Source organism: Stegodyphus dumicola, chromosome X2 (genome assembly GCF_044657685.1).
Source record: "Stegodyphus dumicola isolate Sdum_Otavi_A_Nest chromosome X2, ASM4465768v1".
Lineage (NCBI taxonomy): Eukaryota > Metazoa > Arthropoda > Arachnida > Araneae > Eresidae > Stegodyphus > Stegodyphus dumicola.
In genome coordinates this window covers 22,998,901-23,017,146 of record NC_140781.1, presented here as the reverse complement: position 1 = coordinate 23,017,146, position 18,246 = coordinate 22,998,901, and the positions used below count along the sequence as shown (strand labels likewise).

Here is an 18,246-nt window from a genome sequence, read left to right as displayed (position 1 = left end):
ACAATTTCAACATCGTCTTATAAATGTTATACATTTCAGATTAGTCATTTGCAGCAGACAACAGTATCACAATATATTTGCACTGTGGAAAACATTCACACAGGCAAATTTGGAGAAAAGTACAGACAGCAAAAGACAATGGAGGTGGAAAATATCCATACAGGCAATTTGGAGAAAAGTACAGGCAGCAAAAGACAATGGAGCAAAGATGTTGTTGACTTCATAAATCTGTCATGTTTGAATCTATTTCACTTTCTAAACAATATCTGGCATGACAAATATTTTTCTCAGACTCTTTTAGCGAGATAAGAGATCTTAGAGGACAGGCATGTGCAATCGACAGATTTAGCACATGCACACTATTAGACATGCTGCAATTCAAAAAAAAAAAAAAAGAAAGAAAGAAAGAAAGAAAGAAAGAAAAGAAAGAAGAAAATCTTTAGTATTTCCACAGGAATACATAGTAAAAACAGAAATTATACTTGAAGAGAAGATAAACGCTTCAGTTAATGATGTCCTTTCATCATACCATATACATTTTAGAGGTGCGTAAAACAGTAATATATAAAACAGCAACTATAGATAAGCACATCAGCAGACTTTTTAAAAACATATTTTATATATGCAATATATTAAAGTACTACAAAAGACACTTCTTAAGATGATCAAAGTTTTATCACGGTCACTTTATCTCCGATGATGATAGGAAAGCTCTAAAAAACACAAAATTAAAATGATTTTAGAACACATTTTACTTTATAATGGTCTTCCGATGTAGATTCCCTATGCAATATTTGGAATTTCATAGTGTTAAAGAATACTGAGTAAGCCATAACATGACACAGTTAATTTTGAAGAATGTTACTTCATTTTTTATTTAAATTGTGTTTAAGCAGAAAGGAAAAAAAAAATTCTCTCTTATTAAATCTTACATAAAATGTAATTATATTGCTGTGGAAATAAAAGTTGTGACTGCTGCAAGCACTTAATTATGAAATAAATGTAAGAAAACTTGAATGACAATGATCAGCATCTAAAAATTGATTATGAAAGATAGCAAAACAATACAAATAAAACAAAAAAAGATAAGCATTTCTTGCTAAACAAAAAAGATAAGCATTTCTTGCTAAGATTTCAAATTTACTTCTGAAAGTTTAGACTGAATTTCATACACAACTTATAGCACATGATTTGCAGCATTCAGCTACTGCTTAAAACAAAATTTGTTAACCATAGAACAAGTTAGGATCTTTGATTATCTGGTTATTAAAACTGAAAGAGAACATTTTGCTAGCAATAACTATTAAAAAACTAACAGATTTTCAAAACATGAAATAGCTAGCACGTACTTCAATGCCATGCTTATATGCAATCGTACTATATTTTATACCAGTGAGAATATTCAGTAATTAATGGGAAAATTTCAGAATACTACAAAACTTTCAAAAATGTCACCTGCCTGTTTAATACTGAATGCAAAAAATGGAGGGATTTTTCAAACAATGTGACCTCTTAGTCGAGTGTTAGCTGCTACAAAGACATCGCTGTCATAACTTAGAACAGGGGTTGGACCAAGAGACTGTATATTTTGAAATTCCTTGCAAAATTCATTTCTTAAATATTACATTTTTTGAAAAAGGAGATCTTATTCTCAGATTCCCACAGAATTTGAGTTCTAGAAAATAGTGGCAGGATTCAATTGACACACAGCAAATTCAAAATATTATTTCCACAAATTAAAAATAAGTATTTTTAGACCAGTGAATTTCTTTGCCTATTAGGTTATGGATTATGATTTTGAATATACTGACATCAAATTATGATGCATGAAGAAAGCATTTAAAATATTAAAATATTTCTGCTCATGCAATGGAATCTTTTAAAAACAAATATTTTTGGAATTACTGAAGCAAAATGTGTACCTTTCACTGCTATTTCAATAGTAATAATTCATCAAATTATCACTCACTGTTACCTTGAGAAGGTACCATAAGTGAACTTACAAATAAAAGTTAAATTTTTGACACAACTAAAATATTTGTCAAATTTCCCAAAAAAGCATATTCACGTTTGATGATTTTAAAATTTGTAGGTTTTGTTTTGATTTATCAATTATGGCAAAATAAAAAAAATTTCAAAATTTCAATAGCTTAGCTGAAACTCGCTGCTAATATAAATTGTTAATCTAACCGTACAAAATTATACCAGTTTTTCTTAAATTAGTTTCTCTTTCAAAATTTACCTAGTTTCCTTCTTTTTAAACCATGTTTCACTATACATCAAGCATGGCTAAATTTCAGCTCATGAGTTACATGTGGCTGCTCTCAGGCCCCAATAACTGTTAAAATGTAGAATGCTTCTTTTAGAAGAAAAATTATTTCTTTACAACTATTTTATTGATATGACAACACCTCAGATGTATGACTGAATGAAAATTATGTTTCCAAAGAATAAAGTATTTAAGTGTGTTACTATATATTGAATATTTAAAACTCCTTCCTTAAATTATCATAAGCAACAGAAACTACTAACTGTTCTATAGTATTATTTGCTATATGACATATACATGTCTATAAATGTCCTTCTGTAGCCTTTATTTTTCCAACTGTTGGTTATAAATATATACTTTCAACTACAAAATTGTTTAAATTAACACACACACATCATGCTCCAACATTTTTTAATTTTAAAAAGCAATTTTCTAAAAATTACAAAATCTACATTATTCACAGCCTTCTTTTCCTGATAGTTATATTTAGTATGAGTTTACTCTCATTATTAAAAAATAAAAAAAAAATAAAAAAATAAAAAGAGAGACAGAGAGAGAGAGAGAAAGAAAACGTTTGACACCTATGCAACAAAAACTGACCAAGATATTTTATTTTAAAGCTTTTAATAACACTTTCTAAAAATTCAACACAGAATTACACAGAAACTGAAGAATGAAATATTTAAATTTGTCTGCAACTAAAGAAATTTTTCTAATGTTAACCGATTAAGTGCTACGGAGACTTGTGAAAATTACACATCAATATTAAATTTTTTGAAAAAGGGGACCCTATACTCAGATTCCTACAGAATTTGAGTTCTAGAAAATAGTGGCAGGCTTCAAGTGACACACAGCAAATTCATAATATTATTTCCACAAATTAAAAATAAGTATTTTTAGACCAGTGAATTTCTTTGACTATTAGGTTATGAAATATGATTTTGAATATTAATAACATACTTTCAGCATTCAAAAGCTTATAAATTACTTGAGTAAAAATGCTTTCAGTACACCAAATGAAAAAAAAATTTTTGAAATGAATGTTAAACACTGGTAAAGGTAGAGAAATAAATGACATACATGTACACACTAGTAAATGACACAGTAAATGATAAACGAATATCAATGAATTGCATTAAATGGAAAGAATAATCAACCTTGAATCATAAATTTATTTTTAATTGCTGCATCAAGGAGAGTGAAAGCTTTTCTTTCTTCCATCAATAAAAATTCCACGCCTTAAATGTATCAGTTACTTTTTCTTACACAAGAGAAAATATGTTCACATTCCTTTTTCGAATGAGTATGAACTCATACTAAATGTAACTATATGGAGCAAGGGACTGTATATTTTGAAATTCCTTGCAAAATTCATTTTTTAAATATTAATTTTTTTAAAAAAAGGAGATCTTATTCTCAGATTCCTACAGAATTTCAGTTCTAGATAATAGTGGCAGGCTTCAAGTGAAATGCAGCAAATTCATAATATTATTTCCACAAATTAAAAATAAGTATTTTTAGACCAGTGAATTTCTTTGACTATTAGGTTATGAATTATTTTGAATATTAGTAACATATTTTCAGCATTAAAAATGCCAAAAAGATTAATTTAAAACTTATTTAAAACATCTTCATAACTGAAAATTTATATGGTTGCAAAAATGAAGGCCTTATGAGAACTTTTATAAATATGGTCCATAATCATTCTGCTTTAATAATTTAAGAACCAAATAATTTTCTAACTATATGCTAAAAAAAATTTTTTTTTTTTTTTTAAATCGTCAAATTGAAAAGACACCAATGCGTCTTAATTATAATCCAAAAATACTTTTCCCAATAGGGACCAAATATGGAAAGAAATGTAACCAAAAGTCTTTCCTATTCACTCTTAGATTCACATAAAAGATAAGTTTTAATTGCAAATCAGGCTCTCTTTTCAGTGATATGTACATATTGTATCCAAACCAAGCATCCTTTATATAATAACAAACTTTCATCAACTGTGACACATTTTTCTGGGAGTACATGAAGAACAAAATTTCTCAACTAGCTTTTCTCTATACTAGCCATATTTTGTTCAACTTAAAACTTGAGCAGTTTCTGCATGCCTCATTGTTTGATAAGTGTAAGTACTATTGTATCTTTCCAAAATGCTAACGTGACATGCACACAGGAAAAATGGTGGTTTCATTAGCACATCCTTTAGCCAGTACTGCTTCATCACTGGTTTTTCCACAACACTATGTAGTATAATGGAAAATAAAAATACTCATATTTTAGCTGAAGTAACAAAAGTCCTATTAGAAGTTGAAGGCTTACTTGCAAAGGATTAATGAGCACACCTGTTTGTTTCAACTGTTATTATAATGATAATTTTATCATCCAAAAATAAATTGAAATAGCCTACAATACAATAGTGGTACATCTTTTTAAAAAAATTATTTTTGAATTTACAACAACGGGAAGCATTAATAGAGATGGCATATCTACATTTAGCATAAACCATTGGCAATGAGAAGTCATTTAGTTCTAATTCATCAGACAAGCTATATGATTCAATAACATTCGAATCTTTCTTTCTCTCTGACCCACCAGAATATTTATACTCACTTTTGTCATCTGACATTTTGAATATGAACAAATAAAGTGTAAAATATCACTAAAGAACATGCAAGCAATGTAAATCAAATTGAGTAAAGAAAAACTGGCTTTTATTCAACACCTTAATTATATTTAGTTTAGAGGCATCTACAGACCAGTAACTTGATTAAAGTATAAGGCAAATTAGTATAGTTTGGGGTTATAAGGGAAAATGACTGTTTCTCTAGTTGTAGTGAAGCATGGGACATTATTCTAATCTAAAATATTCTAACATACCTTAAAACACTTGCGACTTATTTTTGAGTATATTTGGTTATGGACAATAATTACATAGCTTTGCTTGCTTAAAAATAAATGGGTGTGACAAGATTGATGCAGTTAAATCAGTCCAAGTTACCTTGGAATAAAGGAAATACGTAGGTAAGTTGAAAAATAAGTTTCCCCTGTCGACTGTGCTCAGAGTAGTATATGAAAGTCAAAAAATAGAATGAGACATTAAAGATATGACATACCTTGATTTTATTATTATCATACAAGTACGTTGAGACATTTGTCATATCGCTTGATAAGCTTCAAAAAGTCCTCCAAGAAAAATTCACGCTTTGCATATGGAAGAAGCGTTGAACGGCTATGGGCGAAAGGCGACACAGCAGGAAAACACACAAGTCACCGATACACCATTGGGTAGAGGTCGCTGCAAATCAAGCAGATGGCGCTGTTGCAGTGCCTGCGCAAAGCGGAGACCAGCCTCTCATTTGAGCCCCGGGAGGTATGGAGAGAAGGTGCATTTTGAAATAGTGGTCAAAGGAGGAAGTGAGAGCGGTTATCCGCTATGAATGGGCACATAAAGTATCAGGAACAGAAATTCATAACCGCCTCGTGGAAGTCTATGGGCCAGGTGTGATGTCGAAGCAAATGGTGCGGAGATGGTGCCGCACATTCAATGATGGATGTCAGCAAGTGCAGGACATACCGAGAGCTGGACGGATGCGCATGGCCACTACAGATGCAAATGTCAGGAAGGTGGATGACGTGATTAGAGCGAACTGGCGTATCACCATCGATGAAGTAGCGGAAGAACTTGGAATCTCACATGAGCGAGCTCAAAACATCATCCACGACATTCTTCGATACAGAAAAGTGTCAGCACGATGGGTGCCCCGACAATTGACCTCGACACACAAGGAACAACGCATGGGGGTCAGCCTGGAACATCTCGTGCATTACCATGAAGATGGCAATGACTTTCTGTTTCGGATTGTGACGGGAGATGAAACGTGGGTCCACCATTTCACGCCAGAATCGAAAGCCGCATCTATGGAGTGGAAACATCCGTCATCACCTGTCCGAAAGAAGGTCAAGACAACTGCAGGTAAAGTGCTCCTCACAGTTTTCTGGGACGCCCAAGGAGTTTTGTTGCTGGACTTTTTGGAGGTTGGAACCATCAATGCTATGCGCTACTGTGACACTCTGTCGAAATTGAAAGAGGCGATTCGGAAAAAGCGGCCTGGCCTTCTCACATCTGGCGTTCTGCTGTTGGATGACAATGCCAGACCAAATTCGATGACGGCAATGCAAAACCATATTGCAACTCTTGGTTGGGAGCGCCTACACCATCCGCCATACAGTCCTGATCTCGCACCAAGCGACTTCCATATGTTTAGCTTTGAAGAAAAATCTCGGGGGAAGGCGCTTTGGAAGCAATACTGAAGTGAAACAAGCCGTTCAACGCTTCTTCCATATGCAAAGCCCTGATTTTTTCCTGGAGGGCTTTTTGAAGCTTATCAAGCGATATGACAAATGTCTCAATGTACTTGGTACCTATGTGGAAAAATAAAGGTATGTCATATCTTTAATGTCTCATTCTATTTTTTGACTTTCATACACAACTCTGCCCACAGTCGACAGGGGAAACTTATTTTTCAAGTTACCCTCGTAGCTTACATTACATATAATGAATTGACTCAGGTTATGCCCTTAATTAGTTAAAGAGCCCAGTGGCCATACGGTTAAGACCTGCATTAATCCCCTGTGAAAAGGCTGGTTGTATGGTTGGATTTTATGTTTTTCCCATGTGTCATGTGCATGAGAATCAGATTACATATGAGTGGACTCTACGCCCGCATACCTCGAGTTTGTGTTCCTCTATCCACCCAATAAAGAGGGGCATGATTACAGTGGTGCCGGAACATGTCAATTGGAATGTGTCTGACTGGGGCAACGTCATGCTTACTGATGAGTCAAGATTTGCTCTGGAGCCAAATGACAAGCGTATAAGGATATGGCGTGAACAACGAACACGAAATCAGTCCCAAAATATTCCCAAACATCACGAATTCTGAGGCGGAAGCATTATGGTGTGGGCAGGGATTTCATTAGGATACCACACTGACCTGCACCTCTTTAAATGGGGTTCTTTGATGGCTGTCCGGTATCGAGATGAACTCATTGTGAGATTGTACGCTGCAGCAGTTAGTTGGCCCTACTTTTGTTTTAATGGACGATAACGCACATCCCCACAGAGCTGACATTGTCGATGACTACCTGGAGAGTGAAGGAATTGTGCGTATGGCGTGGCCAGCATATTTGCCCGACCTTTGGGATGCTCTTGGCCATGCTGTATCTTAACACTTCTCACCTCCAGCCACTCTTATTGAGCTGGAAACTGCTCTTCAAGAATGGTGATTGCTCCTGCTCTACAAGAATGGCGATTGCTTAATTCAGCAGTGGTTGACCACCTAATTGAAAGCACGGTCACAAGGTGTAAACTTTGTATACAGATGAGGGAGGATCACATACCCTATTAATGTCCTTTATTTTTTCATTTTATGCTCTTTATTTTCACTTTATACATAATTCTGTTTAAGTCTCCAGTATGTCATTATCTGATAACTTACAAAAATTTAATATTGTTTTCATTTCTGTATATAATTACTGATTTTGTTTTATGCATAAATATATATGCTACTTTCCTGCCGAATTTTGTGTCAGTCAAAGCATTATTTGTCGATTTGTTTGCATTTTACATCTTCGTGCTTAACTTTTGGAAGTGAGTGTACATGAATACGACTATCCATATATACATATCAATACCTGAATATGGATCATGAAATCAGGTTACAAGCCATTAAGCAAAAATGTAAACAATCAATAGACGGGAGGAAATTACTGAACACGGAAACAGACTTGCATAAGCTACAATATTTAAATATCTGACAATTTTTGCAATGCATACAAAATAAAAAAGCCATGAGTATAAATATTTTCAGTAATACTTTAGAAGTAAAACACATTTAATTCCATGATACCTATTATTTCTCATTTTATAATTTAACAGCTAATACATGTGAAATTTTGTTGTAATTACCACTTGTTGAAAATCTCATCTCATCAATTTCGTCTTCATAATTTCCAGATTTATAATCAGGAGAATCCTGTAAAATAATAATTGAATCTCCAGCATTTACAAATAAATTTATAATACAAGTAACTCAAGAAAAACTTAAGCATATGTAAATAAACTCCAAAAATCCAAATAAACTCAATTTAATACCAAAAGATGAAATTGCAAAGTTCAGTCTTTTGAAATAAAACTTGTTCATACAAAACATTTTTATCTGGAAACTGAAATGACAGAGAAAAAATGTTACATGTTTTGAATGAAATGTAAACAAATAAAGCAAAATCAATGTCCTGTAAATCAGAAAAATGTATCATTAGATACCACGGCACTGCATCTACTGCAGGTAATGTAAACTTCTAGATAATAAGTTATGATTAAACACCATTGAGGAAATGTAATTCACAGTTAAAGAAGGGTCTTACTGTACAACTATAGCAGAAGAAAAAATATAAATAATCAATAAATCACAATGATAAGAAAGAATAGTTGGTCGATTTCTCTAACATGATAGCCCTTTAATAAAAAATTTGACCCTCTCTAAATATGACAAGGTTGCTGTTTTACCTAATTTTAAAAAAGGAAGACAAATTGTGTGGTCTTTGCTCTCTCCAGACAAACGAGAGTCAAGAATAGTAGTTCAGACAATATCTGTACTTGTCAATAAACAAAACACTATTTCTCTTGGTTGAATTTAACATGATGATGACACAACCTTAGGTCCCTTTGGAAGATGGAGTAAGACAGAAACAGAATTTCTCATATAAAATCCAACATTGTGAAGACTTCATAAAACAAAAGAGCAGATTCAAGTTCTAATGGAAACTTGAAGATCTAAAACTAACTCTCTTGTATTCGCATCATGGTTTCTTCAAGCTGACGATGACAGAAAACAATGTTTAGGTATACCTACTGCTCTTGGCCCTTTGATTAGGTTGTTTACTGATTCTTTCATGGCTTAAAAAGCAGGTCCAAGTTCTTGATATGGCAATCTCAAGAATATTTATATCTTCGATAACCTCCATTTATATTTCCCACCCCCTCGCATCTATCAATAAACTGAAATGATGCTTTTGAATCATTCATTAGTAATGAACAAGTCTTCTAATCACTAATGAATACTTATCAGTCTATCACACTGAATTTCAGTAACTAATAATTTTATTTTGTTCAATGGTAATGCCTAAACACTGTTTTATTATTTTACCCAAGTCTCTCATTTCAAAAGTTTTGCTGAGAATGTTCTTAATGTGTATCCCAGATGACTCACTTTTAGTTAGAATAATCAAATCATCAGCATAGATCACAATTACATTACAGTCATCAGTTTCCTTTCTGAAGACTAATACAGTTATCCAGTGTTAACTTTTCAAATTTGAGCTCCCGCAAAGTTTCCTCTAATTTTAGATTCCCCGTTTGTCATGTTGGGAAATTAACATTTTCCATTGTGGCTATGTAGTACTGAAGATGCATAAGTTAAATGTTATATATCCCCACCATAGAAGACAAGGTGTGTGTGTTTAAGTAGACAGGTGTATCCTCTTGACATCCTGGTCATCGGTGGGGGACAGTGGCTGTGGTTCTCTTCAGCGTGGTGCAGCGATACGATATATGGAATCCTCACATGGAAAGGAGCAGCTGAAGATTATAATGGAAATAGGAATCTAGAGGAATGTCCCAGACGACATTTACATGTAGTACCATATGGAACTGCTGCAGCCAAGTATCTGTCAACATGCCAGTCAAGTTAATCACTTGTTATCCAACTCCCATCTTCATGTTATATTTATTCTTCACATGTCATAGGTTTACATATCCTGTTCATCAGCTTTCTTAAGTTCTAGGAGAGCATCCATTAAAATTCAATGATTAATTTACAGTGCATATGCTCGTTTGGTAGGAACCAAGTTTTACACTACGCCAAAACTTTCAACATCACCCAAATCAAAATTCAGCACTCAGAATCCACAATATCTATACATGCACATCTATAATCCACAATCTTTAAAACTATACATGCAAATTTCGCTGTTTGCCCATCTTGCAATACATTGTCAGTCACCTAATTTGCATGATTCGAAACCTAACCAATGCACAAAAGTCTAGTTTTGCATTTAGTTTCAGATAGCATTAAAAATTATGCAACTGGACAATGTCAGAAAACTAATCACTGACAATATTTCATCACATCAGCCTTTGATTCTGATGAGCAATGGCATCTTTCAGTCCAAATAGAATGATATTTAATTTCATTTATTTATTACTTTAAAACTTACAAAACTTTAAAATCTTGTCAATCTGTGTGGATTTTTGATTTTCCATTGTACATGGTAACCCATCTTCAGCAATAATACGACAGGATGAACATCACCTTTTTTTATAATAATTCAGTTACACGCAGATTTGCTGAAAAGTAAAATAACCCAAAATGCACAAAGAAATGGTTGAAATTTTTGTAATATATTTTCTTTAATTATTTTCTTTAGATTAATTTTCACAAATAAATATTTTTAATAGATATATTATGGGTGATCAAATGAAAAGGTATGAATATACTATGGATATACTGAAGTCTTTATTCACAAATACCAGATGCCTAAGCTCAATCTCACTGTTTCACGAACCAAAGGATTTCCTCTTCCCAAAAATTCCTGTAGCTATGACAGGTGCCAATCCTCCACAGTGTCCTGCAGTTCGTCATCCGAGTTGAAACGCTTCCCTTTGAGATGTCACTTCTGCTTAGATGGCTGGCTCAGCCGTGATTACCATGTTTGCCTGGCCTGGTCTCGAGTCATCATTCAAACACTTAAAGCCTTCATGAAAACTGGCATTCCACTTTCTCATTGACTTGCCAAACAGACGGTCTTCCCTGTATACGACCACCATCCAAAGATCAATATCAGCCAGTTTAACCCCTTCCACAGTCAGAAATCTGATACCACCTTGCTGCTCCTCATTCATTGAATTTTACAATATGAACGCCACAATATCCACACGTACTGCCGCATCAACTGGACAGAACACACAACAGCCTACTTTCCTCCTGCATCATGTGTGGACCACCCATTTACATAAACACACTAGACGCTGCATTCGCGTCCTAAGATGTCTCACTACATTATGCCAAAGCTGCATATTCAAATTTCAACCAGTTTGGTTGTTATGATGTTTTGTACCTTTTCATTTGAACACCCCCTAATATATTATAGCATATTCATGATTTTTAACAAAATATCACATTTCTGGAAATAATGGGATCACTTTAGATTTATTTCTCAAGAAATGTACTAAATAAGTGATGCAGAAAAAATTAGCACAAGATGCAAAATGGTGTCCTAAGGACTTTCCATGGGAGGTTTTCGAAAAAATAATGCAACATAGATATATACTTGTGCTAAGTGGTCTGAGATTCACATTGAACTTCAAAAAAAAAAAAAAAAACTATGCCTACTCCTTCCAAGCCAAAAAAAGGGAAGGGAACATTAACAACTGAAGAAGAAAAAATTATTTCATTTTGCTAGAAGCATACAGAGCAGTTTCTACGACAGCCACAACACTCTACGGAAAGCAGTTATGGACAGCATTATTGGCAATGCACCAGTTGGATACTGACTAATACAATAGTACCAAATGTAGTTTTGAACTCAGAATTAATCTTCAGTTTCTAAATTTTGACTCTCAGAAGTCAGACAACAGAAAAAACAATAAAAAACAGAAATAACAGGTTTCACATCTATCATGAACTATCACTTTCTCCATGCGATAGTGACACAATACTAGACAGAAAACAGCAAATTAAGCTGGTAATTCACAGAAAATATTTTTTTTCCTTGTTGTTGCCGCTGTTCCAATGAACTTGTATGCAATTTCAGCTACAGGTCAAGATTTATACAGTACAAAGTCCGAGATCCGGACGTCCAATATCCAAAATGATCTAAAACATGGACCTCAAAGCCACCAACAGCCTCCCCCACCCCGTTTTTTCTATTCTTTATGCATGCACATTTGATTTTTTTTTACCCCATAATAAAACATGTGGAGAGTTCCGATTCTCAATTTCATTTAGACACTAAATAAAATACCTCATTATTCAAGAAACAATCATGTTAGCATAAATTTGTGTGATCAATAATTTGGCTTCATAGCTGCTTGGCATACATCTCAAACCAAAACATTCTACATAGAAACATCGGAGATTTTACATAACTAATATTTCATATCTTTGATGCCAACCTGGCGAATCATCATTATATTTTGCTTTCATCACTGCATGTTTATCAACACATGATAACTTGAGTAATGACTAATGCAGTAATGCCTAAATAATTTTATAATAGTAATTGAATAGCAAAAAGTATGGTAACCTTTTATGTTGACATTACGCTTTGCGATAATTGCAGATTTAAGTTAAATGCACTAAGAAATGCTGGCTGACAAGGATAAATTTAACAAATATTTCTTTCTGTATGCTAAAAACAGATTTTGTTAATGAAACTCATAGACCAAAAAATTACATTTAGTGCTATTTGAATTAAGAATAACTGATTTGTTATTCACATAAACTCAGAGCTCGTGTTGGATGTATATTTAACATCCGCATTTCTTGTTTTCTTCTCGCCTTATTTATTTTCTCACTATTTAATAATATGCTATGATTTTTACAATAATCTTGTTATTGGCAACATGCTTTATTTTACTATTCAGTTTGTGTGAATGGCAACAGTTGTTCATGTTTATATTTTAGCATAATAGTGTTCTTAGCTGCACTGTGCTGCAGGCAATCTTTCTGTTAATGAATTTCATGTTTTAGAATATCAGTAGAGTTTATATACAAAGCTGATGTTTTTTAGTTCAAGGCAACTAGCTCGTATGGCAGCACCGGCGGCAGAATCTAGGAAAGACAAAATTTTTGGAATTTAGAGAAGCACAGAACAGCAAATAAGGGATGACAAAATTTTAGAATTTAGGGAAAACACTGGGACCCAAAATTTTGGGGTGACAGAAATTTAGAATTTATGTGCTTGGCAGCAGAATTTAGGTCCCCCACAAACTGCATCAGGCAGTAAGTTATCTAGCGATGGCCCTCAGTAAGCCTTAAGTATATGTATGAATTTATTTATTCAGGACTCGGATAAGACTTTATTAAGCATGTGTAAAAAATAGACATAAGTATAATAAATAACTAAATTACTACAATTCAGGCTTAACTGCTTCAGTATGTGATAGAAGCAAGACAAAATTTAGAGGAAGAACTTGTCTTTAATCACCAATCTTAATAATATGTAACCAATAATGTATAGCAGACATTATTAAGCTAGGCTAAAATTATATTTTACTGATTCCAAGGACATTCAGTTAGTATTCCTTAAATTTCTGATTTGATCCAGCTTATTATTTTTTGTAGGCTGTTATTATTACAGCAATTTTATGAATATTAAAGTTTGAATTTTCGATCCTGTTGATAAAGAGCTTCTAATTCTGGAGCTACAAGAGGATTTACAAAGCAAAAGCATGTTTTGATGTCCATTAAACAAAAAATGGATAAAGGTATATCTGTCTCAAAATTATGCGAGGAATATGGGCATTGGAAAGTCAACCTTATATCACATCAGAAAACAGAAAAAGGAAATTTTTGTGATTCTTACATTATACTTGCAATGAGTAACAGAAAAATTATTCATAATGCTAGATGTAACAATCTAGTAATAACTGAATGGGTCAGACAACATCGCAGCAAGTGTGTGCTGTTGACGAATACAGTGCTAATGCCTCAAGCCAAAATATTTCATGAAAAACTGAACATAAAAACCAAATGCAGATATTCGACAGGTTGGTTAACCAATTTAAAAATTGTCATAGTATAAGGCAATTAAAAATTAAAAAGCTGCTTAATTATTTACACATGCATTCCTTGAACCCATTAATAGTAAAACGTTATCTCAAGATCAAATTTACAGTGCTGATTAAGCAGGTCTTTTCTGGCAATATCTACAACGAAATACATTGGTAACCTCTACAGAAAAGGCTCCAACTGGTGGCAAAGATTCTAAAGAGAAGCGAGACTAACAATTTTAGCATGCACAAAGGCTGCAGGAATGCAGAAGTGTAAACTTTTCGTAATCGTTAAGAATACATGACCTTGAGCATTTAAAGGTGTAAAGATATTCCCATTATATATTGTGCAAGCAAAACAGCATGGATGACACAAGCATTAATGAACGAAAGGTTTGAAAATCATTTCACACCCAAGACTTGGCAACATTTGAATTCAGTTCGCATACCTGATAAATTGATTGTACTCGCTTCAGCAGTACATATACTAAAATTGGAACCTGATAAATTGACCTGATTGTAATCAACTGTAAGTCTAAACCTTCGCTTAAAGTTTTAATGAAAAGATAATGTATCCGTATTATTCTTTCCTACAAATTGTAGGTCATCATTCAGACTACAGATATCGGAATAGTGCGCTTGTTGAAATGCAAAGCAGTATTAAATAAGTTAAATTATTAAAGTAGCATTTTTAAAGTCTATGTTAAATTTCTTGAATAATAGTAAGACTAATCAAGAATTTAAAAAATATTTTAGCAGAACACCTGCTGTGTTGACCATCGCAAGATTGTGGGAAGATGTAACTCCAGATACTTTAAAAAAGGCTGGGCATAATTTATGGCCAGCTACCATATTTTACGGTGAGGAGGATGATGAAGAAGATAGAACTTGAAGGTTTTCTGTTATCACTAATCAAAGGTGAAATTTTCCAATTAATAGATTTTGTGAAGAAATGTGGAGAAGCAGTAATAAATGAACATGATATAACAGAAGTTGTTCATTATGATGACAAAGCCCCAATCGTGAATCAATTAATGGACAGCGAAATCTGTAGCACGGTTCTAAATCCAGAAAATACCGCTACCAATAGTGAAGAAAATGTCAGAGAGTTAATTAAAAATGAAAAAATTTCAGTTGGTAAGTTATTCGGAATTCTCGACACAGCAATTACAGGACTTGAACAATGAATGACTTCAATGTCTGTCAAAGAGAAATTATTAGCACAAAAATCGAAGCAACTTAAACAAGTTACCTTGACAGAAATGTTTAATAAAGTAAACAAACCAATATTAAAACTTTTTTTTGCAAATTTTGACACCCTTTAGATCCTAAATGTTTTATTGTTTCATAAACCATGATTTCATATTTTTAGTTTTTTTAATTTTTACATGCCATCTTACTAGATTTAAAGTGATTATCTAATAACTTAAAAAATCCCAAATCCGGAATCTCCAAAGTCGAGATCCAGATCTCAGACTTTGTATTCATTTTATAAAAGCTACAGAACTTACTCATTTATAATTTTAGCAGATGTGATTGAAAGTGGGAGAAATGCTTGACGATATTTCTACCAACATAATGGAATATAAAATAACAAGCTTTCTTCAAGCAACAAGTTTTTTACCCAGGAACAGAATTTAACATCAAAATTGGGAGTGATAAATGATATAGTCTATGGTTTGAAAATAATATAGCTGAAAAGGAGTAAAAGATATGATAATGAGTTATTAGTCAATATGAAAGTATAACACAAAATAAATTGTAAGTAAGCTTGCAAACCAAAAAATTAGTAAAATATATTTCAATCACATAAAATAAAACTTCTAAATTTTACTTGTTTCGAACAGAATAGCAATAGCCCTCACACATTTACTTAACTAAAGACGAACAATTGTAAATTTCAAATCAAAATGGAAATGGGAACTTCAAAATTTTTCTATAGATCTAAATGTTTTGGTTGCATTAAACTGCACCTAAAAATGTTAAAATATTTATTCATTATTCTATTTATTAAGAGCAGTTTATCATCTTATTTTGCATCCGTGGATTTTATTTTTTCAATAAAACAACATGCTTTCATACTTAATATTAAAGTTTCGATCTATCTTCTCAGAAACAACCTACTAAAATTTGAAAGCTATTATTCACACATTAAATTCAAAGAGTATAAGCTGCTCTCATAATATACTTCAATTATTCAATTACAGACAACTGTTGACAGCAAACTACATTTCATGGAATGTCTTCTTAAGTACATCAGCTTTCCAAAAGCTACAGATAGTACCACCATCTTGCTAAGAATAGCAGAAATATACCACTTTGTTTATTTTACAGCAGTGTTTGATTTCTTAAAAATTAAAGGTACCTTGGTATGAAAATCGAAAGAACACACTTGCTCTTTTCAGCTACCAACAAGTTTATACAATCATCGTGCATTAATTACAACCCTCTTCAAACTAATGAAAAATGCAATATCAAATATTCATTATATGACGTGAAAATAACCTTACAGAAGGTCAGTTAGAAGTTTTTTGTGGAATATTATATATAGACAGATCATTATATAAATGGTCAACCAAACATTAATCAACTGCTTGTAGATATTCTAAGGCACCTCTCCTGCATACTTAGCTACTTAGCATGCCTTTGTGGTGTAATAGCCAGCACACTCGGCACATATTCAAGGGATGTAAGTCCCGGTGACAGCATGGCTTATTTTTCATGTCACCTGCTTCGAAATAACCTAATGTCTCTACAGTAGCACCCGAACTAAAAAAAGGTGGCGGATGATGATTCTCCACCACCAGGATTAGGCAACTGTGTACCCTAATCCCCAGTTGCCCTTTAAAGGGGGAGTATATGAGGTATTTCTCTCGCCTTCTTAACATGCCTTCGTGGTGTAATGGTCAGCACACTTGGCGCATATTCAAGAGGTCAGAGGTTCAAGTCCCGGAGAAAGCATTGCTCATTTTTCACTTCAACATCAAAAAACCTTAATGACCCTAGAATATATATATAATAAAATATAGTTAAAAAACATTTTTTCAACTCTACCAAAATCAAATGAGGTGATGTACTATTAATTCAAAACTTGAACACAGTTTTAAAAAAAAAAAAAGAGGAAAGAAAAACTGAAAACTAACCAAATAATAGAAATATGCTGGATCTTTACGCCTTCGGAAGATATTACTAACATTTTGCATGAAACTAAAATTTTTATGTTGATATGGTTCTGAAATATTTCCACTTTCATCATCAATGGAAAGTGCAGTACTTGAACTAGACTGGCCTGTTAACTTCATAGCTTCCTGATAAGTAAGGAATGAGTGAACTTGAACTGGAGAAGTCTGAAAAAAAAATTACATCATAAATCTTGGAATTAATATATGAAAAATAATTGGCTTTATATGATGTAAAGTTAATATGGTAAAGAATATATGGTATGAAAAAGAGGCCTGTCTTGCATAAAAACTACAGTATTTAAAAATTTTCAATTAACAATCATAAAAACATAGTTCTTGACCATATACTCACAAAAGCAATCAGTCACCTTTACTTAACAAGAAAATAACCTTATATTCTTCTAACAAGAAACATTTCTCATGAATAAAATATTTAGCTCAAGAAAACAAACATCACAGACTATATCTAAACATCTTATCTTCAGAGACAAGAACAAAACATTCTTGTCTTCAGAGGAAAAAGTCACTAATACCTGTGGACACTTAACTGAAACAAAATCATCTCTAATAAATACATTTATTTGTGATAGTATGCTGCCTCAAGACATGATAGGTAATATCTGAAAAACCATCTTCTTAGACAGATCAATAAAGTTTTCTAGAAAACTCAATTATTTCAACATTTTACTCTTCAAGGAGGCATATAATTTGTTTTTTACAATCTATTAAAATATTTGCTGAAATAGCATTTAAAGAATATACAGTAAAATATTATAACAGAATAAAAATGAAAGAAAGGTTAGATCATCCAAGATATCCTGAGGTATACAACAATGCCATCTACAGATATGAACAACAAATAATTCAAGACTACATTGACAAGCACAAAGCAGATCTTTGCTAATCACAGTTGTGGTTTATCTCACTTGTCTGACTTAATCAAAACAAGTCCATGAATTTTA

General features: G+C 32.9%; 1 protein-coding gene across 2 annotated transcripts in view; it reads right to left on the bottom strand.

The window, feature by feature from the left end:
* The window catches only part of lili (LMBR1-like protein lilipod), a 119,995-nt gene that overhangs the window by 37,738 nt on the left and 64,011 nt on the right, over positions 1–18,246 (bottom strand). For both annotated transcript variants that reach the window (XM_035368081.2, XM_035368080.2), the window contains 2 exons: positions 17,246–17,449; positions 8,238–8,304 (listed from right to left, as the gene is read on the bottom strand). In XM_035368081.2, coding sequence (XP_035223972.2) covers positions 8,238–8,304; positions 17,246–17,449 — 271 coding nt within the window. The remainder of the gene's footprint in view (positions 1–8,237; positions 8,305–17,245; positions 17,450–18,246) is intronic.